The sequence below is a fragment of the Sminthopsis crassicaudata genome, chromosome 6, assembly GCF_048593235.1.
Source record: "Sminthopsis crassicaudata isolate SCR6 chromosome 6, ASM4859323v1, whole genome shotgun sequence".
NCBI lineage: Eukaryota > Metazoa > Chordata > Mammalia > Dasyuromorphia > Dasyuridae > Sminthopsis > Sminthopsis crassicaudata.
In genome coordinates, this window is record NC_133622.1 from 253,957,475 (window position 1) to 253,983,371 (window position 25,897).

General features: G+C 49.2%; 1 protein-coding gene across 1 annotated transcript in view; it reads right to left on the reverse strand.

The window, feature by feature from the left end:
- Positions 1–8,441, reverse strand: part of FGF3 (fibroblast growth factor 3) — a 9,853-nt gene extending 1,412 nt beyond the window's left edge. The window contains exons 1-2 of the mRNA XM_074274322.1: positions 7,578–8,441; positions 4,183–4,286 (exon numbers count right to left, since the gene is read on the reverse strand). Coding sequence (XP_074130423.1) covers positions 4,183–4,286; positions 7,578–7,848 — 375 coding nt within the window. The 5' untranslated portion in view covers positions 7,849–8,441. The remainder of the gene's footprint in view (positions 1–4,182; positions 4,287–7,577) is intronic.
- Positions 8,442–25,897: the final 17,456 nt, after the last annotated feature.

A 25,897-nucleotide genomic window follows, 5' to 3' on the forward strand; every position in this document is an offset into this window, starting at 1 on the left:
GTGCCGCCATGATGGATGGCACTGACTTTCCAGGGTATGCTGAATGGGAAGCCAAAAGTGGGGTTTCTATCCCAGATCTGCTATTCCTACCATTCCTGGGCCTCAGTTTGCTTATCTGTAAAGTGGAAAGGTTGGGCTCGGTTATTTTGGTGTTGAGATTGTTGGTGATTTTATGCTTGTGGCTTTGGGGGAGGCAGGTGAAAGACAGATCTGGAAGAACGTGGCCAAGAGTTTGTGAGGGCCCTGACGAGGCCTGGGTACCACAAACAAGATCCTGGGGTGGGGGGTGGTGTTCTTCTGAACCTCTTCTAGAACAGGTGTTTGGTGGTGACTTCCAGCTCTGCATCTCAGGTACAGGAAGGGAGCTTCCCCATGAGAAACAGTCAGAGCTGGCCACTTCTCTACAGATCCCAAGTGCCTTCTGGGTAAGATCCTATGCCTTTTACAGCACATCCGGATGTGGCTTACACCAGAATGACACTTTTTTCCTGAGAAGCGAGGATAACAGATTCAGGAGTGATCTTTTCTAAGGACATGAAGCTAGTAATTGGGAAGCAGCAAGGCTTAGTAAGGGGCAGCGCTGACCCAGGAGTCCTGAAGAATTGGGGGAACGGGAGGGGACATCGTGCCTCAGGGGCATCCTGTGGGCACCAGCATGGGCAGAGAAACTCCTTCACTTCTTTGCACCTCGGTTTCTTCTGTCAGATGAGACGGGCAACAGATGCAAGAGGAAGATGGAAGATGAAGGATGCCTACAGAACTCTCCTCGAAAGGTTAGAAGGGCCTTACATAGAAAAGATGGCTCAGATCCGGCTCTGGAAGTGACTTAGGGAGGCCGGGCTCAGCGCCGGGGACATGGCTGGTCCCCTTACACTTGCCTCCATGGGACGAGGGTTTCCTGCCTCTGCTCTCCATTTGGGCAGACTGGCCTGAGCCACCCCCATTCCCAGTGTTACCCAGGACACTCAGAAGACAAGAGGAAGGTTTAGCTGGTTCTCTTCCCAGCATCCTTGAACTAAACTCAGCCTCCTGCAGTGAGCTTGTGATGGCCTCTCCTGCTTTTTTTCCCTTTTCTCTCTCAAGGAAAGAAAAGAAATTTTCTCCCTCCTCTAGGCATGAGGTTTGCAGGTGAGCATTTGGGGCTTGAGAACATGGCAAGGCCGCTGGCCAAGTCCTGCCCTGGGTCAGCCCAAGAGCTTTGGCAATGCACGTTGTCTAAAACGCTAGGCAGTAGTTTGAGAGGGGAGATCCCAGATGTAGCAGGGTGAGCTTTGTAGGCTCAGAGGAACCCCCTGGAAGGACACTATTTGAGAGTTCTGGCTGGTGCAAAAAAGCACCATCAGGTGCGAGGGTCTGGGGGGGTTGTGTATCTGAGTGGGTGTATGTGTGTGAATGTGCTCATATGTATGAGTGTGTCTGTATCATATATCTGAGCATGTGTACAGGTGAGTATTAAATAATTATCATTGGAAGAATTGTGAACATGTGTGCAAATAAGTGTTAATTAGTGGCGATGTATATGTGTGAATGTGTCTGTATATGTGTCTCTATTGTGTGCATTAGTATGTGTGCTCATGCATCTGAGCATATCTGTATTGTGGGTCTGAGCATGTATATGGAGGAATATTAAATAATTATTATTGGAAGAATTGTGCTAAGATGTGTGAATGTGTTCACAAATGAGTGTTGATTAGTGGTGATGTATGTGTGTGAATGTGTGTGGATGTGTGTGAATAAGTGTCTCTCTCTCTCTATATATATATATGGTATATATATATGTACATATATATATATGTCTCTCTGTGGGAATGAGTATATTTATTAGTGATTGTGTACAGATGTGTTCCAGTGTGTGAATACAAGCACGCATGATTTTGTGGATAAGTGTATCTATATGTGTGTCAGTGTGTGATTCTGCTAGTGATTGTGTGTTTGGGTGTGTATGAGGATGAAAAAAGCATGCATATGGGTAAGTTCCAGCTCACAACTACAGTGTGTGTGAATAAGTCCGTCTGTATCGGGTCTGGATGCAAACGAAGGTGTGAATCGGGTAGCATTTCTGTGCAAGTGAATGTGTACATAAGCACGTTTGTGAATGTTTATATGTACATTGTGCGAATGTGTTTGAGCGAGAAGCCTGCATGATGGCGCTGCTTTATCTCTGTCTGATTGCCCTTAATTAATTAAGATTCTAATAATCCATGCTCCACCTCCTGCCCACACTCACCAAAGCCCAGAAAATACTGTATGGGTCAAAAGTAGAAAGATTAGGGAGCAGCTAATTGGTGTAGTGGACAGAGCACCAGCCCTGAAGTCAGGAGGACCTGAGTTCAAATCTGGTCTCAGACACTGAACACTTCCTAGCTGTGTGATCCTGGGCAAGTCACTTAACCCCAATTGCCTCAGCACAAAAAAAGTAGAAAGAATTCAATAGCCTGGGTTATATCTAGATGGAAACCTCGGGTTGCTTAAGGGTGCAGCCCATCAGCCTGAATCAATCCAGCTAGAGTTGGAGGTAGCAAATTTCACACACCTCTGACCCCAGGGACAGAGGAGCCAGTATGGCTCAGGCTTGCCTTTCCCTGAATTCTGTCTCTCCTAGGAAACTGTCATGGCAAATTTAGACTTGCTGTCTCAGTACTTGGCACATATGGACAAGCACATAGGAGGTTTTAATTAATGTGGGTTGATTGGTGTCAAGATCAACCTCCCAATGGTGTAAGCTGTCCAAAAGTGAAATGGGTCACTCAGGATGCTGTCAGCTTTTAAAAAAGCAACAGAAAGATCTTTTGTCAAGTGAATCTTAGGGCTGGGACAGGGCAGGGTATGGATTCAACTAGATGGCTACTAGGTCTTTTCTAACTCTGACAGTGGTATATTTGGTGATATCCTTGCCTCACCCCATTCATCTCATGTATCTATTTTGTTGCCAAATATTCCCATTCCCACCTTCAACTCATCTCTTGTGTACATCTTCCAGTTCTCTCAGCTCACACGGTCCACTCTGACTTAGACCCTCATCACTTCTCACTTGCCAAAAATCTTTGAATGGTCCTTCCTGCCTCAAATCTCTCCACTCCACTCCATCTTCCACTCAATATGTCACCAAGATTTTCTAAGACTCAGGTCTTAGACTTTAGCCCATGTCACATACTTCCCTACTTCACAAACTCCTCATTCTGCCTGCTATTACTCTCAGGATCAAATCCAATCCTTCTGTTGGTTATTTAAAGTGCTTTGTCATGTGATGCTTTTCAATCTTCGCAGTCTCCTTACATTTTATCCTTCCAGACGCTCTGATCTATTGAGTTTTCCTCCAAGTGATTTCATCTCCAGTCGATAGGACTTTCCACCGCCTCTCTCTTCTCTTAGTTTCACTGACTTCCTTCAAGACTCAGCTTAAATCCACCTTTTGCAGAAGGCTTTCCAGGCCCCTCTCCCTTAACTTTCCCATCCCCATCTCTTTCCCTCTCAGATCATCTCTCAAATCCCCTGTTTATATCTTGTATATATCTAGTTATTTAATTCCTTGAAGGCAGGCCCTCTTCTCCCTTTTCTTTGGGCCTCCAGCATTGAGAAAGCACCTGACATATGATAAGTGTTTAATATATTGATTGACTGTGTCATTGATTGACTATGAAACAACAAGGCCAGTTGAATTAGGTCTTTTGAGCCCAAATATACTTCACTCTCCCACCCATTAGCTGGATGGTACCAATCTTTTCTGAAACAGATGCTCCTTTTGAGAAGGGATCTCCCCAATGTACCAGAGTGAGCTTTGTAGGGTCAGAGGAACCCCGTGGAAGGATACTATTTGAGAATTCTGGCTGGTGCAGTTACCTGAAAAGCCATCAGGTCCAAGTGTCTGGGGGGGTATTAATCTGCTTCTGTGGACATTCAATAGCTACAACAAGGTATGGGTGTCCACTTCAGAAACTTTTTGGATGGACACTCCAGATTCTTCAGCTCACCACCTCATTTTACAAATGAGAAAGTTGGGAAAGTAACTTGTGTAGGGAAGGAGACTTATATTCAGCTCCTGTTCTAGTCTCCCAGGGTTTTCTCTATATTTCTTACCTTCTGGGACCATTTTGGGCTAAGCAACTCACATAATCGGCTAGCCGATATTGTTTCAGTTTCAGATTAGGCCCACCTCTGCTGATGTATCAAAGCTAAACTTACCGAAGCATAAAGCCGGCCCCGTTCGTTCATTGCCAGATAGCGCCCAGAAAACAGCCCCTTTATGGCCACAATTCCAACCTCCACTGCTGTGATTTCCAGGATACCTAGGAACAAAAGCAGAGCAGAATGATTCCCTGCAGTGGAGGGTTAGTGATGCTCCTTTGCCCAGCCAGGAGTTGAAATGTCTGCTATGGCTGCTGATCACCAGTGTCCCTAACTTCTCTTTAAAATAACTCAGAAGTCCCTGCAGGAGAAAAGCCACCTAGGGGGGACTCTTTAAGGGGAAAAAAAAAAGGCATTTTGACAAAGAAAGAAGGACCTGGCTAAAGCTGGGCCCCTGCCCTGGATGCACATTCCTGGCTGATTAATTGAGACTCCAGTAGCTTCCCAAGGCCAAGCCCTGACATTGAACCAGAGTCCCCTAATCCCTTGTGTCTATTAAAAGAGAAAAAGGAGGAAAGGGGGCCTAAATCCCCTCTAATGCTTTTCTGAGGGACAGGAGAGCTCTTGACTCTCTTAGACTGACAGCAAAGGTCTCCTTTAGAGGACAATGGCCTCCCTCAGATCTGCTGGAGGGGAAGATGGAAGGGGCAGGCTACACCTTGAGGCTTGGGTCCGGCCATAAGTGGCTTGGCCCCCAAGGGGTTCTGACCTGAAAGCTATCAGAGGATGTCTGGGAGAGACAGAATTCAGTGAAAGGCAAGGCTTAGCCATACTGGCTCCTCTGTCCCCGGGGTCAGAGGTCAAGGAGATGAAGAGCCCTTCTCTTGGTCCAGGGACAAGAGATTGGGTTGGGGTTGGTGATGCAGGGAGCCAGAGGGTCACAGGCGACTGACATTCTGGGCAACTGGAGATGGGGGTGGAGGCAGGTGCTGGAAGCCACAGGGATGAAACAGGACCAGTATGGGGGAGGGGGGCTCCAGGGGCCAGAAGGCCAGAGATATGGCCTTCCTGGGCTCCCCTCAAAGCTCTATACTGTTGGTGCCCCACGCTCTGCCATTGATAATTAGAAGAAAAGGTCCAGAAGTGAGGAGATTCTCCAGACACAAGGCATTCTGGGTTCTTGCCATCCCAGGGTCTGGGAGCTCAGCATGGAGGGGGAAGGGAGGAGGGTGGCACCTGGAAGCACACACATGTGTGGGAGCTGTTTTCATCCCCCCACCCCCAAACAAATTCTTGATGAGCGCCTCATTTCCTGAGCGCCGGGGGATACCGAGGGGTGACAGCTGGTTTCTATCACCCAGTTAATGAACTCTGAGGGATGATGCTTCCAAAAAGCCTTTTGGTGGCTGAAGGTTTCCTTACGGAAACCGCGGTTTTCCTTCGCCGCCTTCAGCCAGACCCCCGCAGCTTCCGCATCTCCCCCCGGGCTGGCGAATCCACCGCAGAGCAGCGCAGGCTACCGCCGGCTTCCTGCGACCCGTACGCTCCGGTGCCCCGGGCTGGCCCGGGCCCCACGCCGCTGCTCCTGCTGCAAACACTCCGCGGTGTCCCGGCTGCCGGCAAGCTCCCGTGCCCCGCGCCCCGCGCCCCACAGCACCCGGTCGCAGGACAGGAGAGGGGAACTGCCCGGTTTTCGGTCTTAAAGGGATGGTTCAGAGGGCAAAGTATTCCAGGAGAGTTCGGAACCTTCCTTCTTCCCAAAGTAGCTCCCGGGGAGACTTAGCGAAGTCACCTTGGGGGGATCTGCACGGATCCGGCCCGCACTGTCCATACCCTTTCCGAGCGCTGGGGGATCCCTTCCGAGTCCGCGCCAGCAGATCGCCAGGGGCAGCGCCCACCTGGGCAGCCCCGAGAGCCCAGCGCGCTGGCGAGGCCGGCCCCGGCCCCTGAGCTTGACCCTCGCCCCATCCCATCGCCAGCTCCCTCGAGCTGCCCGACACATTGCGATACCCAGCCCGGCCGCGGCGATTCTCTCCGGCGGCGGGAGCAGGCTGGGGCGCTGCTGCAAGGGCCTGGGCAGCGGCGCTGGGCAGAGTAAGAAAACCCTCGGGGGGCACTGCGGAAGAGTTTGAGAAGCGCTGACAGAAAAGTGGGGAGCGGCGCGCCCTCCGACCTTGGGTCCCGACCCCATCCCCACTCCTCCGGATCTCTTTCGAAGCTAGGCAGGAACGCCATATCAGAGTTGGGACTCTGCTAGGGTCACTAGGTGGGGGTAGGGTGGGCTGGAGAAGGAGAGCCCGAGGGGCACCGAGACTCCGGGGTCCCCGCCGACCTCCTCCTCAGAGGCGCACAGAGCATCTCCCCTCCGCTCCGCGGGAGAGAGGCCTGGGAACAAGGAGGAGAAGGGAGGCGGGATGCCGTGTGTGTATGTGTGTGTGTGTGTGTGTGTGTGTGTGTGTGTGTGTGTGTGTGTGTGTGTGTGTGTGTGTGTGTGAGAGAGACAGAGAGAGAGACAGAGAGAGAGAGAGACAGAGAGAGAGAGAGACAGAGACAGAGAGAGAGACAGAGAGAGAGAGAGAGAGAGAGAGAGAGAGAGAGAGAGAGAGAGAGAGAGAGAGAGACAGAGACAGAGACAGAGAGACAGAGAGACAGAGAGACAGAGAGACAGAGAGAGAGAGAGAGAGAGAGAGAGAGAGAGAGAGAGAGAGAGAGAGAGAGAGAGAGACAGAGAGAGACAGAGAGACAGAGAGAGAGACAGAGAGAGAGACAGAGAGAGAGAGACAGAGAGAGAGACAGAGAGAGAGAGAGACAGAGAGAGAGAGACAGAGAGAGAGACAAGAGAGAGAGAGAGTGAGAGTGAGAGAGAGACAGAGACAGAGAGACACAGAGAGACACAGAGAGAGAGACAGAGAGAGAAGACAGAGAGAGAGAGAGAGAGACAGAGAGAGAAAGACAGAGAGAGAGAGAGAGAGAGAGAGAGAGAGAGAGAGAGAGAGAGAGAGAGAGAGAGAGAGAGAGAGAGAGAGAGAGAGAGAGAGAGAGAGAGAGAGAGAGCCTAAGGGGGAAGACTGGGGGCGGGGGAAGCCTAGTCACGGAGAGCCCGGGGGCTCCTCCACTGGCTGGCATTGGGGGAAAAAAGGGCCAGGAATACGGCAATACTCGCGACTAAGCCTTGTGTAAAGGACGCGTTATCTCCCGCAACTCGTCGTCCCCCAAGTAGACCCAGAATTCGGAAGCCCGGGCCTGAGAGAGGGAGATACGTGCCAGTCCCGGCCCAAGCACCGACCCCCCGGACGGTCCCTAAGCCGGTCTCTGCTCCCGTTCGGTCCCCGTCCTGTCCCAGCCCACGGTTGCGCCCTTCCATCCCCGTGCCCGTACACGTCCCCCCAGTCGCTGTCTCGGTCCCCGCGCTTGTCTCGGTCGCACCCCCCGGCCATGGTCCTCCCTCTTCTTCCGGGCCCCGGGCCCCCCAGCCCCGAGGGTCGCAGGTCGGGCCGCAGGGAGGTACTCACTGTAGACGCTGTTCTCCAGGCTGCCGCCCACTCGGCCGTTGGGGGGGATCTGCAGGTGGTATTTGGTGGCGCAGTAGAGCTTTCTGCGCCGGGGCGCTCCGCCGAGGTGCTCATAGACACCGCCTCGGCCCCCGGCATCTCTCCGGAGCCGGCCCTCTGGGGCCCCGGTCTCCTCCTCCCTGGGGGGCCCTGACTGAGCCAGACCCAGGGCCCCCGCCGCCAGCCCGCCGGGATGGAGCAGACTGAATATCAAGAGCCAGATCAGGACCATTGTGGCATGGTGACAGGGACGCTGAGGCTACTGCGGGGACCCGGAGCAGGACGGAGGTGGGGACGGGGCGCCCCCCGGGCGCCCATGAACCCACAGCCGAGGCTCAGCAGCCCCGACAGCCGCCGGCCGAGCTGCTAACCCCCAGAGCGCACGGCGGGGACGGGGAGGAGAGGGCCTCTGCGACCCTCAGTACCTTCTTTCCCTTCTCAGGTCCGCCTACCCTCTCGAACCTCAAATCAGTGAGAGAGCAGCCAGGCTGAGGGCAACAGAGTGGGGGAGAAGGTGAGGGAGAAAGAGAGAGGGAGGGAGGGAGGGGAAGAAGGAGAGGAGGGGAGGGAGGCAGAGAGAACCCACTGGAGGAGAAGCCCGGCAAATTTGTGACTGGGAAAAAATGTTGTTGATAGAGAGAGTATAGAAATCAAAGCCCTCGCTGGCAACAATAGAGCTCTGGGGCCAGTTGATGGGGAGCAGGAGGGGAAGAAAGAGGGAGGCAGGAGAAGGAAGAGAAGGAAGAGAGGGAGTGAGGGAAGGAGGCGTCCCGCAGGCGTGCGGGAACTCCCCTCCCTCCCCTCCCTCGGCCCCGGAGGAGAGGTCTTGGCGTTTCCCACCCAGGATCCCCCACTCCCCCGCCCCTAGGGCCGAGCCGCACCCCACACAAAGAGCGAGGAGCGAGCACGCGGGCACACCGAGGCGCACGGCCGAGCGCCGGGGAGCTCCGAGGTGCGGCTGGGCCCGGCGCCCCCCACCCATCCACTCCCCGCTCTCTCCTCCTCGCCCTCTCTCATCTCTTCCTCCCCCCAGCCCCTCTTTGAAAGATCTCTTCCCTTCCCCCACGCCCCTGAAGACCAATTACACGTCCGAAAATTATACATTAAGGATTTCAAGTCAGCAGGGCCTGGGGTCTGTCTGTCAAGCACCCCCCCCCCCTTATCAATCCCAAATCACAATAGTGACAAGCGGGATGACTGATGTGGCCTTAAAACAACGAGGGGCGGGGTCGGGGTGGGAGCGCTTTTAAAAATGCACATTTAAAAGACGGAGCATGATAAAGGAGGGCTCCAACCGCCGGGGACCTGCGCGAGGGTGCCGCGAGCATCCGTGTGTGGCCGGGCTGCGGGGGTGCCCATGTGCGCGCGGCTCCCCACGCGCGTGTCTGGGGCGGGGTCCGCGTGGGCGTGCGGGTGTGCGAGGGACGGAGGGAACGGCTGAGTGCGCGTGGGGGCCGACAGCCCGGGAGCGTGCGAGCACTGGGAGGGAGCCGGGCGTCACACTCGATTTTCCGCTCTTCCCGTCATCCTCCTCCCGGGAAAAAGCCCAGGCCCCCCAGCCGCCGCGGGAAGCACTTCTGGGTGCTGGGCTGGGGCAGGGGGAGGCTCAGGGAAGCCGCGTTCCGAGGTGGCGCTCCTTGCCCCCCGGCCTCGAGGATGCCCACACTGGCTGCGCTTTGCCAGCACCCCCCCCCAGACCCCAAGAACTGACCCACCGCCAGAGCTCGGCCCAATAGAAAGGAAACTGGCAGGCCCACGGCCGGACCCGAGGGGACCGATGGGAGCTTGGCAGTCAGGGAATCCGGGTGCCCTCCACCCACGGGGGCAGGTGCTGGAGGAGCAGAGAGGAAGAGCCATAGGCTCAAACCCCGGGGCAGAGGCCTGGACCCAGAGCAGCATAAAGACCCTCAGAGAGTGACAGAGACAGAGAGAAAGACAGAGGGAGCGAGAGTCAGAGACAGAGGGAGACACAATCAGACACACAGACACTCACAGGGGCTGACAGACAGATGGACACTGAAATCCCAGAGACTCCCAGAGCAGGAGGGAGGGAGCTGCTCTCAGACAGAGCAGAGCCTCCTCTCCGGAATGAATCTGTCAGGTGCCAGCTCGAGAAAACTCGTTAATTAAATTTGCATCTGAAATGGCTGGAAATCAAGAGCTTTGGGGGGCACAATTTGGGAAATGAGAGCGATTAATTTGTCCCATTTAAGCCTGACACTTTAATGCCATCCATCAGAAGTCAAGGAAGTGCCCTTTAATTCAATTCTGTCCAAGTCAATTCAACAAACATTTGTTACAGGTCTATTAACTCCGTGCAAGCCAGATTTCCATAAGAAGAAATCGCTCTTCTCTCCTCTGGTCAGCTGGAAAGAGCATTAGGTCTGCAATCAGGGGATGGAGGGGTTTCTGTCTGGGCCTTGGTTTCCCACTCTGTCAAATGAAGGGGTTAGACTAAGGATCCTTGCAATGATCCCTCGACACTCTCACAGTCAAGGACCTCCTATCTAGCTCACTATGTCCCCAAATTCAAGCTTGTTTGCTCACCATTCAAGGCTCTTCACATAGTGACCACAACCTTATCTCAAATGGCTCCTTTTCCAGCATTCTACAGTGCACTTGGCTACTCTCCAGCCCTCATCCTTGTGACTGTTGCTCAAGTTGCTCCCTATTTCCCTGGATCACCTCCTTGGTACCGATTAGAATTCCTTTCCCCATTCTTTAAAGCCTGGTTTCAGTCTCCCCTTCCTGGGGAAACCAAACCCCTCTTTCCAGTCAGGAATGACCTTCCTTCCCCATTCCTGCAGTCCTTGGTCTGCTCCCATCTGCTGCATCCCCCTCTCCCCCAATCTGCTTGGAGAAATGGAACCATGGCAAAACTTCTTTTTCTCCCTCTGTTGCTTTATTATGCGGTGAATTCCTTAAGGGCAGTTGGGATGTTTCTCTAACTTTGGTTTTTGCCAGAGCCTTCTCTGCCCATTCTTGGTGCTTAACAATCAAAGCTTACTGAATTGGATTCAGGACTCCTACATGGACTCCCTACCTTCCACCTACACACACACACACACACACACACACACACACACACACACACACACACCCCTTCAGCCCTGTCCATTTGTTTGAGTGGTGGGAAGCGGGTCAAGGCAGAGACCTCAAGTTCATTCCCAAATATTGTGTCCCCTTTTTGCCTGTGGACTTGGGTCTGGTCTGGCTCCCCTTGGCCAGGGCAATATTCCTAATCTTTCTCTCAGGTGGGGGATAATGGTGCTGTTTGCCTTCATTTCTTTTCCCAAGAGGTCTCTGAAGTATCTCTCTTTTTTTTTTTTTTTTTCTTTTTCTTTTTTTGCTGAGGCAATTGGGGTTAAGTGACTTGCCCAAGGTCACACAGATAGGAGGTGTTAAGTGTCTGAGGGCAGATTTGAACTCAGGTCCTCCTGGCTTCAAGGCTGGTGCTCTATCTATTGCGCCACCTAGCTGCCCCCTGAAGTATCGGAAGGGTTGATAAGTTGGGTGTGGGTGTAAGGCCAGTACACTCATAGTTTTGGAGCTTTCTAGCCTCTGGAGACCCCAGCTACAGGGCTATGCTCCGGATCTAGCGGTCACATGGCAGGGAAGCTTTTGCTAAGCTGCAGAGAGCCAAGGGAGGGCATAAGGCTGGAGGTAGGCTGGAGGGGGAGCTTGCAGGGAAGAAAGCATGGTTATCCAGCAGACACAAAAGGGAGGGTGGTGGTGAAAGGAGCAGGGTCTGTCTTATAGGCAAATACTTCTTAACTGTTCCAAAAACCCAACTCAGAGCGGAGGGGCTCTCTAGAGGAAGGAGGGAGCCACAGGCTCCTCCCAGAGGGCTTCAAACCAAGGCAGATCATGTGGGGGAGAGGGGGATTGTGTGCACATGTGTGTACATGCATGTATATATGTGCGGGTGTTCTCAATGGCACATCGGCCCACTTCGGAGGTCCCTTAAGTGTTTCTGAGTCAACTTTCTGGAAATCCGGGGCTCACGGGGGCCGAGAAAGGGCAGGGGAAGGCTGACCGTGGCTAGCCCGGCCCACCCGCTGACCAGGCAGCTCACTTTCCCGATGGGGCAGAGCAGCCCCGCAGGCCTGGCCACCCCTCCACTTGGGGCCCTCCTGTAGAGCCTCCAGGCGGCCCAGGGGAGGAGGCAGGGCGCGTTCCATAATAGTGATTATGACGCACAAAGGCAGTGTAGCGTCCCACGCGCATCTACACTTGCCCCTCACTAAATCCTTCCCACGCATTGCCTCACTGTACCCTTATAACAGTCCCGAAAGGAAGGTCGTGAGTGCGCCCATTTGATAGATAAGGAAATTGAGGCTCAACAAGAGATGGGAGCCGGGCAGGCTCCCGAGGCAGGCAGGGGCTGCCCTTCTCCCTGGGAAGGGAGCCGGGTCCGCTCCGGCTCGTGTGCCGGGGCGAGAGCCCAGGGGAGCGGCCCCCAGATCCGCGCCGTCGGGCCAGAGCCAGGGCCACCCGGGGCCGGGGTTCTGCGCCTCCTGGCGGGCCCCAGCGCCTAGATATTAAAGCCGACCCCCCGCCTGTGGGTGGAGGAGCGGCCGGTTAATAACTGCTCCGCAAATTGCTTCCAGCTTGCTCCCATTATGGGGACGATTTTGCTAATTACCGCCATCATCTCCCCAGCGCTGCCGCCTTTGGGTATCTCCCCTGCCCCGGGCCCGCGCCCAGACTTTGAGCGCTCAGCTCTCCGTAAGAGCGAGAGGGGTCTTCCGGGGGATGGGCCGGTCCCCGGAGTGGATACCGGCATCCCGGGCATCCCCTTCATCCCGACACCGCTGCATCCCACTCGGTCCCCGCCCCTCCTCCCTCCTCCTCGCATCCCTGCACGGTCAAAGCATCCATCCATCCCGTCATCCCCAGCCGCTGGGATCCTGCCTGGGACAGGGTCTCATCTCCTTCCTGGTACCACCCTCCTCCCCAGTCGCCTCACTGCCCCTGGCCAGCCACCTACCAGGTCCCTACCGCCCTCCCCCATCTCTCTGCTCTGCCCCATTCCTGGAGCTGGGGACTAGTTTTTTTTCTTTTTTTCTTTTTTTTTTTTTTTAAAGGAGTGGGGGAGGAGGAAGAGGAGGGAGAAGAAAGAAGGGTCTGTTTGATGTGGTCTCCCTTCGAGCAGAGGGTGGGACTTCAGATGTGGTCTCTGCTCTCTCTCTGGAAATCTTTGTTAATTATGTCCCTGAAGCAGCCCCCAAGCACCCCAGCAGCCCGTAATCACTGGGAAGTGCAGGGCGCCCAGAGGAGACCCTTGCTCCCAGTACCTCTCTCTGCCCCCCATGGGGCCTGAGACCCACCCCATTCTGAGACCTCGAGTTCCTGGAAGCCTATCCGAGATCCCAGCCTCCCTGGGCTGCTGATTCCCAGCAAGGCCTGGGGCAGTGTGGCGGGGGTGTCTGGAACTCATACCTTGGTTGGGGAAAGTGAATCCAGAAACTCAGGACCTGGAAACTATGGCCAGAAAGCAAAATCAAGTATTTTTGGTTCCACACAAAGATGGGGTTCCCCTTCTCTGGAGCCCTAAACTTGCAGCCTGTTGTGTGGCGGGGGCACCTAGCAGCCACTAATCTGGGAAAGAAAGGGGCGGCTGGCACTGGAACCCTCCCCCACATCTGTGGGTAGGAAGAGAGTGGATGTGCTGGCAGGGCCACCTGCAGCCACTCAGCCAGCACACGCGTTCCCGGGCACAGATCGGCACAGCACACACAGGCAGGCACATGGGCACACCATTTCCATTACTCCACCCAGTACGCCAAATAAACCCGGTGTGCTAAAAATAGGGCCACCCAGGCCCCTCCAGAATCCTGGGCTCTGAGAAGGGCAGGGCTGGAGACTAGGGACAGTTTTAAATCCGTCGGAGGGAGTTTAAGAAGAGCAGCCAACCTGATTTCCTCTCCTTCCTGCCGCTCCCCCCTTTTCTTCCTCTCTTGGTCCTCCCAGCCTCTCTCCCTCCCTATCTTCTGACACATTCTAGGCTGAAATCTGATCTAGACTAAGAGGAGGAGGAAGTCACAATTTGTAGGACAATACATGGGGGAAGGGGTGCAAAGAGAGGCTCCAGAGGGGGCTCCCTCCCCCACCCCCTCCTCTGCTTCCCTGCCCAATTATGAACCCATTATCAGTCCTGGTCCAGTGGGACCCAGGATTCAGTGCAGCCCTAAGGGTGATTCACGAGCTGTCTGATTGACTCACACAATGAATCTGGGCTCTTCAACTTATTATCCCACCTGCTCTTGTCCCACAGGTATGTTGGCCTGGGAAGGTGAGGATGGGGGGCTGGCTCTCTGGGGCTCTGCTGAGGGCTCAAGCCAGTTCCCAATGATTACCAAGGATCCTTTCACTTCCCTTGCTCAGCCTAGAGACCCATCCCTTAGATATTTGGATCCCGTTTGCTGCTGCTGTTGTCCACCCATGTTCATTAATATCCCAGCAGCAGAAACCTGCCCCTACCCCCTTTTTAAACACCTTCCCCAAAGCACCACCTAAGAAGAGGCAGGATTACCTAAGAAGAGGCAGGATTGCCTGATGATAGTTATACTTGGAATCAGGAACTTCAAATCCAGGTCCTCAATTGTGCAATTATGGCAACCCCCTCTCCCCCCCTTCATCTATAAATTAGGAACAGTAATTCACCTGGTCCCTACTCCACAGACACTTGTGAGCTTCTGATGGCTAAACACACACACACACACACACACACACACACACACACACTCACACACATGTATGTATGTATGTATTGATAATCCAGGTTATTATCATCATATTCATATTCCTCTGTTCCAACATAAAACCCATTATTGAAAGCTCATCGCATCTTGGGACCTTTTGTTTCCTTCTGGGAAAGACAAGATGGGAGGTAAGGCCTGCCCAGGCTCAGCCCCTGGGGGAATATCCCAGTGAGGGCTCTTTCAACCTGGATAGGGTCAAAATTTCTGCTCTGCTTTCTATTGGAAAACCCTATTCATTCATTTTTTATAAATAGCTACCCCACGGGGGCAGAGCATAAGCCCAGACCTAAAGCCTCCCACTTGTGGGAATAATGTCTTTTATGTTCTAATAGCTACTCTTCATATAAAGGCTGAAAGCTTGCAAAATCTTTTCCACAGATTTCTTCATTCGATCCTCACAACAATATGATGGGCTTTTTATCATATTGTAAATTACTATCTGCTTTGCTGCTGCCCCTAAAGACTATGGGACCTTCTGTCTGACTTTCAGCTAAAATTTTCCATAAATGGATTGTCTTCCTTGTTCAGATGTGATCTCCTTGAGAAAAGAACTGTCTTTTCAAATTGCACCTGACCGCTTGGCACAGGGCTTTGTACACAGTAATAAATAAATGTCTAATTTACTCATTGATTTAACAATTCTGTGAAGAAATTGGTACTATTATCTCCATTCTACAGACAAGGAAACTAAGGCAGAGAATGACTGAGTGATCTGACCGAACTAGCAACTTCCCCTCTATGCTTTCCTGGTTTCCTGATGAAACCCCCCCTTCCTTCCTTCTTTCCTCCCCCCCTTTTTTTCTTTCCTCCCCCTTTTTTTCTTCCTTCCTTCATTCCTTGCTTCCTTCTAATCTTTGTTGCATTTATTTTGTTTGTGCAAAACCTTTTTAATTTAATGTTATCAAAATTATCCATTTTGCGTTGCATAACATTCTCCAACTCTTTGTTTGCTCATTAATTCTTCCCTTCTCCATGGATATGGCAGGTGAACTATGTCTTACTCTCCTAATTTGCTTTTGGTACACTCTTTATGTCTTTATTTTGACTTTTTCCTGGTATAGGGAGTGAGATGTTGGTCTATGCCTAATTTGTGCCAAAATGTTTTCCAGTTTTCCTATTTGTCAATGAATGAGTTTTCCATTCCAGAAGCTGAAGAAAATCTCCCCATTCTATCACAAAAAAGATTTCTCCTCTGACATAATAAGAATTGGCATTTATATAGTGCTTTTAGGCTTACAAAGTTTTATTCCCCTTGATTCTTGTTTGATTCAAAGTACTGTGTGTCGCAGGCTTTGTTATCCCCATTTTAGAGAAGAGGAAATTAACTCAGAAGGCCCATGGATTTGCTAACAAGTTCACTTAGTAGGTGGCACAGATGTGTGAGCCCTGGGCCCCAGAATCTCAGGCAGAAAGGGGCTGCACTGGCCATTGAGGAAATGTCAATCTTATAATAAAAGGATCCCCTGGGCAAAGGGTCCCTTAGACTCTTCTTGAAGATCTCTGTCCCTGGGGAACCTGTTACCTCTGTGGAAACCCATCCTGCCTAGATTGGCAGCTTCCATCTACTGACTAAAACCCTGCCCTCTGGATTTAAACCTGTGAGAACCCTTGTCTGTGGCTACCAGCCTCCCACTTCCTAGATGCCAGCCACCTGTAGCTCTGCACCTCCTCTGTTCACAGAACACAGCTTTTTCCCACCCCTCACCCCAGGTAAAGTGAGGTATATTCAAATGCAATTAATGGGGATGTGCCTCCTATTTTGAACTCATAAGAATGGATAATGAGCAAGTCTGTGAATCATGTGTCCATGGACAGGCAGATCTCCTCCATCTGGCTTCTGACTGCAAGGAAATGTCTGGACACCCACTGGAGCCTTTTCAACTGCTAATAATGACTAATTGCCACATAGGGCATGAAAGGAGCTTTCAGATTTGCAAAACCCTCTGCAGACATTTTTGCATTTCTAATTGACCCCTGGGAAGTAATTATGATCACCCCCATTTTATAGAAGAGGGAAAGTGATTTTTTCAGAAGATTCCACAGCTGGCTTCTAAGGTCTCCAAACTCTCAGGCTAGTGTCCAGCACTTTAGTATAACTCCTGGACATGAAGAGGTGTCTTTTTCATGAGTGTGCTTCCCTGTGTGTCCTAGTGCCTTATGGGAATGAAAAGTCAGGGCTACTATCTCCAAGGAACCCACGGAGAGACAGACTTTGGGCCTTTGAGAAAAAGATACCCTTCCCATTCTTATAGGAAGAGAGGACCCTACATCTCAGGAGTAGGTTTCCTAACTCAATATGAGACCAAGGACATTGTGCCCACAAATGCTTGAAAATGCCAGGGAAGGGGGAATCTCTGGAGGAAAAAGTTCTCAAAGGAAAGCCCCCAAGTTCTTGATGCTGTGGATGTCACCTGCCTGGACTTTCCCAAAGTCTCAGAGATAGAAAGGACTCAGTTTAAATCAGACTTGACCAAGGATCTTGTCTCCATCACCCCTGACAAGTGCTTGTCCAGTCTTTATGTGAAGATCTCTAGGGAGGAGAATCTGGGATTAGGAAGTTTCCCCTTACTTGCAGCTTCCACTGATCTCTCAGCAACCTCCCCCATTGCTCCTAGATAAGCAGAATGAGAACCCAGGTTCCTTTCTCCTTCACAAGTCTTTAAGATGGTATTCCTTCCTTCCCAATCCTGTCTTGGATTCTCATATGACTTTGACTGATCTTGCTTGCTTGTGATTGGGGAAACCAGCGAGGCTGTTTCTGGAAAAAAAGACCCATGAACTCTCCCTCGAGGTCCTTTCTAGCTCTGAGAGCCGTGATCTCAGCATCCCAGCTGGCACCTCCATGACAAGAGCCCCAGTCTCTTGGGTGTGTCAACAGTTAAGACCAGGAGGGAACCCCAGGCTCTGGTTTTACTCCCAGATTGAGCTGCAGATCTCCAGGACCAGGACATTAGTAGAGCCTCCTGGCCTCTCACCGCCCGGCATTCTCTCACACTCAGAACCTCTCCCCCTTCTGCTCCCCAGCTTCCAATTAAAATCCCACCTTCCACAGGAAGCTTTCCCCAGCTCCTCTTAATTCCCAGCATCTTCCCTCTGCTCATTTATTTCCTGTTCTTCCCCTGTGTAGTTTGCTTTGGATTTGTCTGCAGGTTGTTTCTCTCACTAGATAGTGGGCTTCTCAGGGACAGGGGCTGTCTTTTTCTTCTTTTTGTCCTCTCCCCCATCAGGCATTTAAGACAGTGTGGTACATAGTAGGCATTTCATAAATGTTATTGATTGATGAGACAGAAGTTTTCTCACCTTTTCCGGGAGTGACAAAGGGTGAGCTGCAGATTTGGGGAGCTCCTTATTGGGCTGTTGCTTATCTGGAGTCTGAGTGGAAGCTCAGGCAGTGGGCTGCTCTTGGAGAGGGAAGATCTGGATTCAAATTCACATGAGTACTCTTAGGATCCTGGGCAGCTCACTTCCCTTTTGGGGCCTCAGGGAAAGGAAGTGGGTAGGACCAACTTGCTACTGAACTCCCCTCCAGCCCCACCTCTGGGACCACTGGGACATCAGAGACTGCTGCCCACTTGGTATTCAAAGGTGATTGGTGGCCCCTTCAGGCCTGAGAGGTCCCACTTTGTTAACTGCTCGGCTGATCACTAAGGTTCATTTCCCAAGTTTCTGGGTAGAGACATTGGCTGAGATGCATATTGACCGCCCACTTCCCTTTTATAGCATCCCTCTTGTCCTAAAAACAGATGCAAAAGTTTAATGAGGACTGAGAGGAACATGTATAGTACTACTGACTTAAAAATAAATTTTAATTGGTTATTTATTTGAGGCAATTGGGGTTAAGTGACTTGCCCAGGGTCACACAGCTAGGAAGCATTAAGTGTCTGAGATCACATTTGAGCTCAGGTCCTCCTGACTTCAGGGCCAGTGCTCTATCCACTGCGCCATCCAACTGCCTCAGTACTGCTGACTTTTAAGAGACACAAGGTAGATTTAAACATTTTCTGGGTCTTCTGAGGTTCACCCTCCTTCAGAGTCTTCCTCTGATATACTGTTGTGCTGTGGAGGTGCCTCCGTCGAGGGAGGGAGACCAGCCTCTGCCCATGATTTTAAGGGGAGTCCAGCCTTTTGTCTGAGAACCAAACCTCACCCAAGCCCAGGATGAATTCTTTATGGGTGGGGGGAGTGAGGAGCCCGGGGTCTTGAGTTCAGGAGGTGTCAGAGGGCAGGGGAGAGCTGGGTGTGGCAACCAGATCAGAGAAGACCCAGGAGCCCAAATAAGGGAGCCCATGAATTCCCTTCAGTAACATAGACACCCACTTGGATTCTCCTATTGCCTCCCTTCCTCTCTGGTTTGTCCAGAGTAGAGAGGGGAGGGCCAGCTCTGGCTCAGCTCAGGATGCAGCTTCCCAGGGCCCCTAGCTGGCAGTACCAGCTTCAGAACACAGAGAGGTGAGAGAGGCTCTGTCTCCAAGGTGTAGAGCGCTGGCTGGAGGAGGGTTAAAGGGCATTTCTGGGGGACATGGACAAATAACAAATGGCAGGGCAGGAGCACTGCTCCGCTCCTCTCTGAGCTGGCCCCGGCCAGGATCTCCTTTGGCAGGGTGGCTGGTGGGATGAGCTAGTGGAGCCCCAGGATGGCAGAATAGCCAGGTGGTCTGAGCCGGAGCTTTCCTTCCCCAGCAGTGGGCCAGTGTCTCCAAACGATTTTCCCTTTAGCACCACATTTAATTCCAGACAATCCACTGGGCCCACACAAAAGAGACACAGCCCCCAGCCCCCCCTCCTTCCTTCCCTCCTCCCCTGGACAATCCCGAAGGTGATTAGCAGGCTTTCTCTCCTTCCCCAGCTTTAAAAGGAGGCACCAATAATCCAAACCAAATAAGAGTGACCTCCGAACCTTTTCTGCTGTATTTTTTCTCATGCCATGATTTCTTTAGCGTGTGAGTGATCTGGAGGGCCGGCCAGCCAGACTGCCTTCAGGCCCCTTTGTCAGGCTGCCTGCCTTTGATCTCACCTGCCTGTCAGGGGGAGAGGACTCCCTCCTGGACAGTCCCTCCCAGAGCTAGCCGGGCCACAAATTGGCAGCCTAACAAAGATCCAGCTCTGGAGGGAAAGGTTTTAACCCTTTCCCTGACCCTGGAGCTGGAGGAAAGAAAGTGAGTGGGGAGAGTGAGAGAAGAAAACATCCAAATAACTAGAATTGCATAGCAATAACAATAGAAGCTCCTTGAGGGCAGCAACTGGTTCTAAGGAGCCAAATTCTGAGGTTGAGTTCTGGAGGAAACTGAGCCCCAGGAAGGGGAGGCCCTGGGCCACTCAGTACTCAGTCATTCACGGGTGGGATTTGAAGTCAGCTCTCTGAGTGCAGAGCCCACTTTCACACTTTTGTTTAGTTCTAAGCCAGGACCAGGGCACGCTGGGAGGTACTTTAGGAGTGCTTGTTGACTGACTGAACACTTTTATGGACAAGAAAATCAAGGTGAAGGAGGGTAACTGACTTGCCTGAGGAATCACTGAAAAAGATATCACAAAAGGATTTTTTTTTCAAAGTGGGAGTAGGAGGGGAGGTGGGAAGAATTAGCAAATTGAATAAATGCTACACTTCTTGAATACTTGGATAAATTTGGGGAGCATAGATTTAGGGACCTCAGAATCCATCTAGTCCAGTCCCTTCATTTCAGAGAGCAAAAGAAATAAAATGAGTTAGCTGAACTCTCATCATGCAGGTACTCCCTCCAGTGGTACAGGTTGCAACCCATGCATGCTAGCCCATCCTGCCCAACTCCTGTCCAGGACCTACCATAATATACTATATATATATATATATATATATATATACAATAATATGCCATAACATAATACCATAAATACTACAGGGGGTCTAAGCAATGCATTGGGAATACAAGAACTTTCCTTCAGGCTTCCTTCACTCTTACAGTTAAATATCACATAATTATTATAACAAAACAGGCACTTCATACATTGTAAAAATCCAAAAGGGAAATTCTGGAAATGAGCAATGACCATTTGCTTAATGCCCAACAATGGAATTCTTTTATTTTTCAACCCAAGTGACTTCTGAATTTCAAACACTGCCCAATGTACAATTTGCCTAATTGCTATTTGCTTATTATGTGTATTGAGATTGCCTAGGAACTGTTCTAGTGGGTAGGACACTGGGTTTGAAGTTTGGAGGACCTGTGTTAAAATCTTACTGTTTTTGTTGCCCTAGGAAAGGGAAGCTCTCTCTGCCTTGCTTTTCTCATTTATAGAAGTTTTTTCTTCCTAACTACTGAATCCACTCAGAAAATCAATTTGCAAATCCATTGAACCGTGCAGATTTGTGACTCACAGGAGCTCTCCAAACAGATTTCCATCCCATTGTAGCAGATTGATGAATTGCACTTCTGTTTGGGAAGTATCAGAAGAGATCCAACAGACATTCTCAAGGATATGAATGGCAGAGAAGGACTGGGGAGACTTCTGGAGCCCAGATGGTAGAGTAAGGTGGGAACTTAAAGTTAACTCTCTCAAATTCTCCTCTAAACAACTTTAATATAAGACTTCAAATGAATTCTGGAGCAGTGGGACCCACAAAAGAAGGGAGTGAAATGATTTTCTAGCTCAAGCAAGAAATAGGTTAGGAAAAGGAACAAAACAAAGAACAAAAATAACTAACCACAGAAAATTACTATAGTGACAGGGAAGATCAAAGCAAAAACTCAGAAGAGGACAATACTGCCAAAATAACTACACATTAAGCTTTAAAAAAAAGAGAGAATTGGTGTCAGGTCCAAAAAGAAGACCTGAAAGAGCTCAAAAGGAGAAAATACTTCAAGCAGTTAGAAAGAAACAATTCAAATATTGTGGAGCCACAGTCAAGATAACAAGGGATCTGGCAATTTCTACCTTAAAGGACTGGGCAGCTTGTGATATAATTTTCTGGAAGGCAAAAGTACCAAGATTACAATCAACAATAACTCACCCAGCAAAACTGAGGGTAAATAATCTTTCTGAGGAGGAGGGGGGAAAGAAATGGATATCCATTGAATTAGAAGACTTTCAAATATTTTTAATAAAAAAAAATAAAAGAGCTGAATAGAAAATTTGATTTTCCAATACAACACTCAAGAGAAGCATAAAAAGGTAAATAAGGAAGAGAGAACATAAAGGATTCAATAAGATCATACTGTTTATAAACCCTACATGGGAAGATGATACTTGTAACTCTTAGGAACTTCATCATTTTTAGGGCAGTTAGAAGTATACATAGATAGAAGGCACAAATGCGAGTTGAATATGATGGAATAATATCCCCAAAAACAAAATTAAGGAGTGAGAAAGAGGGATGCCCTTGGAGAAGGGGTAAGAGAGAGGAAGAATATAGTAAATTATCCTACCTAAAAGTGGCACCAAATAGCTATTACAGTGGAGGGGAAGATGGAAGGGATGATAATTAACTCTTAAACCTTATTCTTATCAGATTTGGCTCAAAGAGGGAATAGCATACAAATTCAGTTGGGCATACAAATCTATCTTATCCTATCGAGAAGTAGTAGGAAAGTGGAAAGAAAATGAGTGGTAGATAGAATAATAGAATGCAGGCAGTGGTCAAAAACAAAACACTTGTGAGGAGGGACAGAGTGAAAGGAGAAAGAGAGAGAGTATAATAAGCAGAAGTAAAAATAAGATGGAGGGAAACAAATAGTAATCATAACTTAAATGTGAATGGAATGAACTCAACCATAAAATGGAAGCATTGAGAGTGGATTAAAAATCAGAATTCTACACCCTGTTGTTTATTAAAAGCACATTTAAAGCAGAGATACACACAGAGAATAAAGGTAAGGGATTAGAAGAGACCTTAGAACATATAATGTTAGAGTTGGGAAGAAGTTTAGAACATGGAATGCCAGATTTGGGAGAAACCTTAGAATAGGGAATGGCAGAGCTACGAGGGCTGAGGACCTGGGCTTGAATCTCATCTTTGTTTCTTTCTGGCCTATTTGTCTAATCTTCCCTTATTCTAACCTGGACAAAAAAAGAAGCCCAGATTTCCAGTGCAAACACCCTTCAGTCCATCCTCAGCTGACAAGGATCTCTGCCAGCTTTTGACTGAATTGAGCCAGAGGGAGGGAAGGCCGGTTTCTCTCCCTTGAAACTAGATCAGCTCCTGTGCACTCTTAGCTCTCTTTGATTCATACCTTCAAACTTCAAATGGCTTTCCAAAAGCAGAAGAGCACGCTTGGTTTCCAACAGGGCAATCTTTGTGATGGATGCAACCCAATAGCTCGCCCTCCATGATGGTCAAAAGACAGCTGCAAGCAGGACCTGAGAAGCCAGAGAATGAGATATGCAGGGAATGACCATGAAGAGCCTGTTCTGAATTATATGGAAGAGCTTGTGGTTTATTTTTCATGAAGTATGGCTTGGCTCTGATCCTGAAAACTTCCTAGGGAACTTCTCCTTATGCTTTTCTCAAGGAACGGAAACCTCTACCTGCAGCAATGGTGGTGATGGAGGAAGAGCACTGATTGGGGGAGGGTCTTTACTTTTTTCCGAGAATCTTCGTGGTCCTTGGTAATGGGCTGAAGTCTATAGTTTGGACTCCCTCTCAGAATTATGTATGGGCTATATAAAATAAGGGATTACAAAGACTATAAAATAAAATTACAAAAGAAATGAATTATTTTGAAATGTAGTGAGTACTTTTTAAAGTATATAGGCATCCTGGTTATGAACTTTTAATGAGGACCATCTAATTTCTTCCATCTGTCTAGATTTCTTTCTACTTATAAAACATTTTCAAAAAGTGTAATCCAGAGCTTTGGGATATATATATATATATTTAAGTCCCTTATGAAGGTCTAGATCTAGCACTCAGAGCTTGTGATTCCATTTTTCCTAAATTGACCTATAGTTGTCAGTAAAGAATGTTACAATATAAGGTTTTGCAAAGATGAACGTTGAAACTATTGTTGAATATATTTGGAAAAAATCACATACTATTAAAAAAAAAAAAAAAAGAACCATGAACCCTTAAGAAAGGGCAAAAGAGGAAATAAAGTGTTTCATATGTTATAAAATAGCTTATAAATGGTGTCCCAAATTCAGTTTAGTTTGGTAGCTCTCAAGTTGTAATTTGGGGATCGAGGTAGGCTTATAGGGACCTCAATCATTTATGAAGTAATGAATATGAACTAGATACTATGCTAGATATAAAGAAATTCAAAGATGCTGTCCATGATCTATTGGAGGGAGGGGCAGTGAGAGGAGGCAACCCATAAATAGCTGGAATGTGCTTTATAGATAGGAGATTAGACACATAAATATAATCTAAATATAGATATCTGTTCCTCTCTATTTCTTACTCTCAATATCTCTCTATTTATCTATATTTTCATTTCTCTGTGTGAAGATATATATATATATATATATGGATCTACTAATGTGAGTGTGTGGGGGTATGTGTGTATATGTGTAGGAGATACTCTCATAGGAGAAGGCTCTAGTCAAGTGTTTCATTGGCTAGTTTTTTCTATGTTGTCAGGATTCCCTTCTTTATGAAATACTGTTTGTGAGGCAGTGTGCTAAGAGCTATGGGAGACAGGCAGAAACACAGGACTCGGCTTAGCCCTGCTCTTAGAGATCTGTCCATTTCTTTGGAGAGAAACAAATTAATACAACAATATTCCATGAAAATGTCAAAGTGGCTGACCAGCTCTGACAGTGTCTGCTAAGTGCCAAGGGAAAGGAGCAGGCGGTGTGCCTGCAGGAGAGGGAGCTCTAAAAGGGGAGAGACCAGGGTGTTCTAGCCTGAAACAGGACTGGAGAAGAGCCTTGAAGGGTAGGAAGCGAAGAAATGGAAGTAAGGAGATGACATGAGAAAAGGAAGAGTATTTATACAAGGGCATGAAAATGCTTCCTGGAGTTGGGAATGATGGATTAGGGCAAGTGATTTTGATTCTGTATAGCTTCTAAAGATTAAAGACCCATGGAGTGAATTCTCCCTTTGATTCAACCCATGGACGTGCTAAGGAGAAGGAAGGGGGCTTTAGGTAGGATTTGACTACATGGCATGCACATCTGGAGACTACAGAGTGATGGCAAATGACCTTAGAACAAGGAATGTTGGGGCTGGGAGGAACCTTAGAATATAGCCCGTCGTGGCTGAAAGAGATCTTAGAACATAGAATGTCAGAGCTGGGTGGGTCTTAGAAGAGAGAATGTCAGAGGGAGACTGCTTAGAACAGAAAACATCAGAATAGAAGGGAGCTTAGAACGCAGGATATTTTCGCTGGAATTTAAACTAAAGTTTCTTCAGTACTGAATATCAGAGTCGAGAAGGGCTTTAGAATACAGAATGTCAGAAATGGGAGGAAATATCAACTGTAATATGTCATTGATGGGAAAAAGCAAAGCTTGGAACACAGTCATAGCTGAGGGGAACCTTAGAACATGAAATGTTAGAAATGACAGAGCTTAGACTAGAAAATGACTGAGAGGGCTTTAGCACATGGAACATACAATTTCAGCACCTAGAACAGGGGTTACTAAGCTGGAATCTCAGTGGACTTGTTTCTTTAGATAGATAAATAGATGGATGGATAGATAGATGGGTAGATAGATAGATGGATGGATGGACATATAACTATATTTCACTAGAATCAATTTTTTTGTAATGCTAATATTTTATTTGTGCATCCAAAAAGCTGGGAAATGACTTATCTCATGGGTTTTCAGAGAGTATTTCTTCTAATACTTTCATTTTCTCTTCTGTTGCCCTCAGTTTCTCTCTTAACCCCCTCATTTTCTAGAAGAGGAAGGCGGGAAGCCGGCAGACTGTTTTGTTCCTGTACCAAAACTCCAGCAACCACTGAACCGCATTCAATGGGGGAGTCGGCTGGCCACCAACTTTGTTTTTTGTTCTCTGAACTGACCAGGTGTGTGGCTGAAGCCATGAAGTGTCCCCATGTGTACAGCACACACCCCTCTTGTGAACATGGAGGCTTCTTCCTTGAAGCCAGGCTAGGTCAGGGCCAGATGGGGCAAAGTTTGTAAAGAAGGATGGGTCCTTCTAACTCCCAGCTTACCCGCCTGCCATCCCAGCCTTCAGTCTTTCTGGCCACCATGCTGCCCTCCAAATCCACCTTAGAGAGATAAGTCCAGGGTTTCTTTCCTAGGATAATCCACCTGTATTTTGGAGCAGCAGACCTGGAATCAGCAAGACTGAATTGGGATTCTTCCTCAGCCACCTAATTGCCAAGTGATGCTGGGTGAATCTCTTAAACCTCAGTTTCCTTATTTGTAAAAGGGGGATAATAACAGCACGGACTTCCCAGGTTGTGAGTAGTAAACAAGATAATATTCATAAAGTGTTTTGCAAAGCTTAGAACACACAAAAATAATGTCACTATTATCATCATCAATCAGCAAGTCTCTAACCTCAGAATAACTCTGTCCCATGGGAGTGAGGCGCTTGGGGTACAGGGAGGCCTTCAAGGGGCGAGCCTGGCT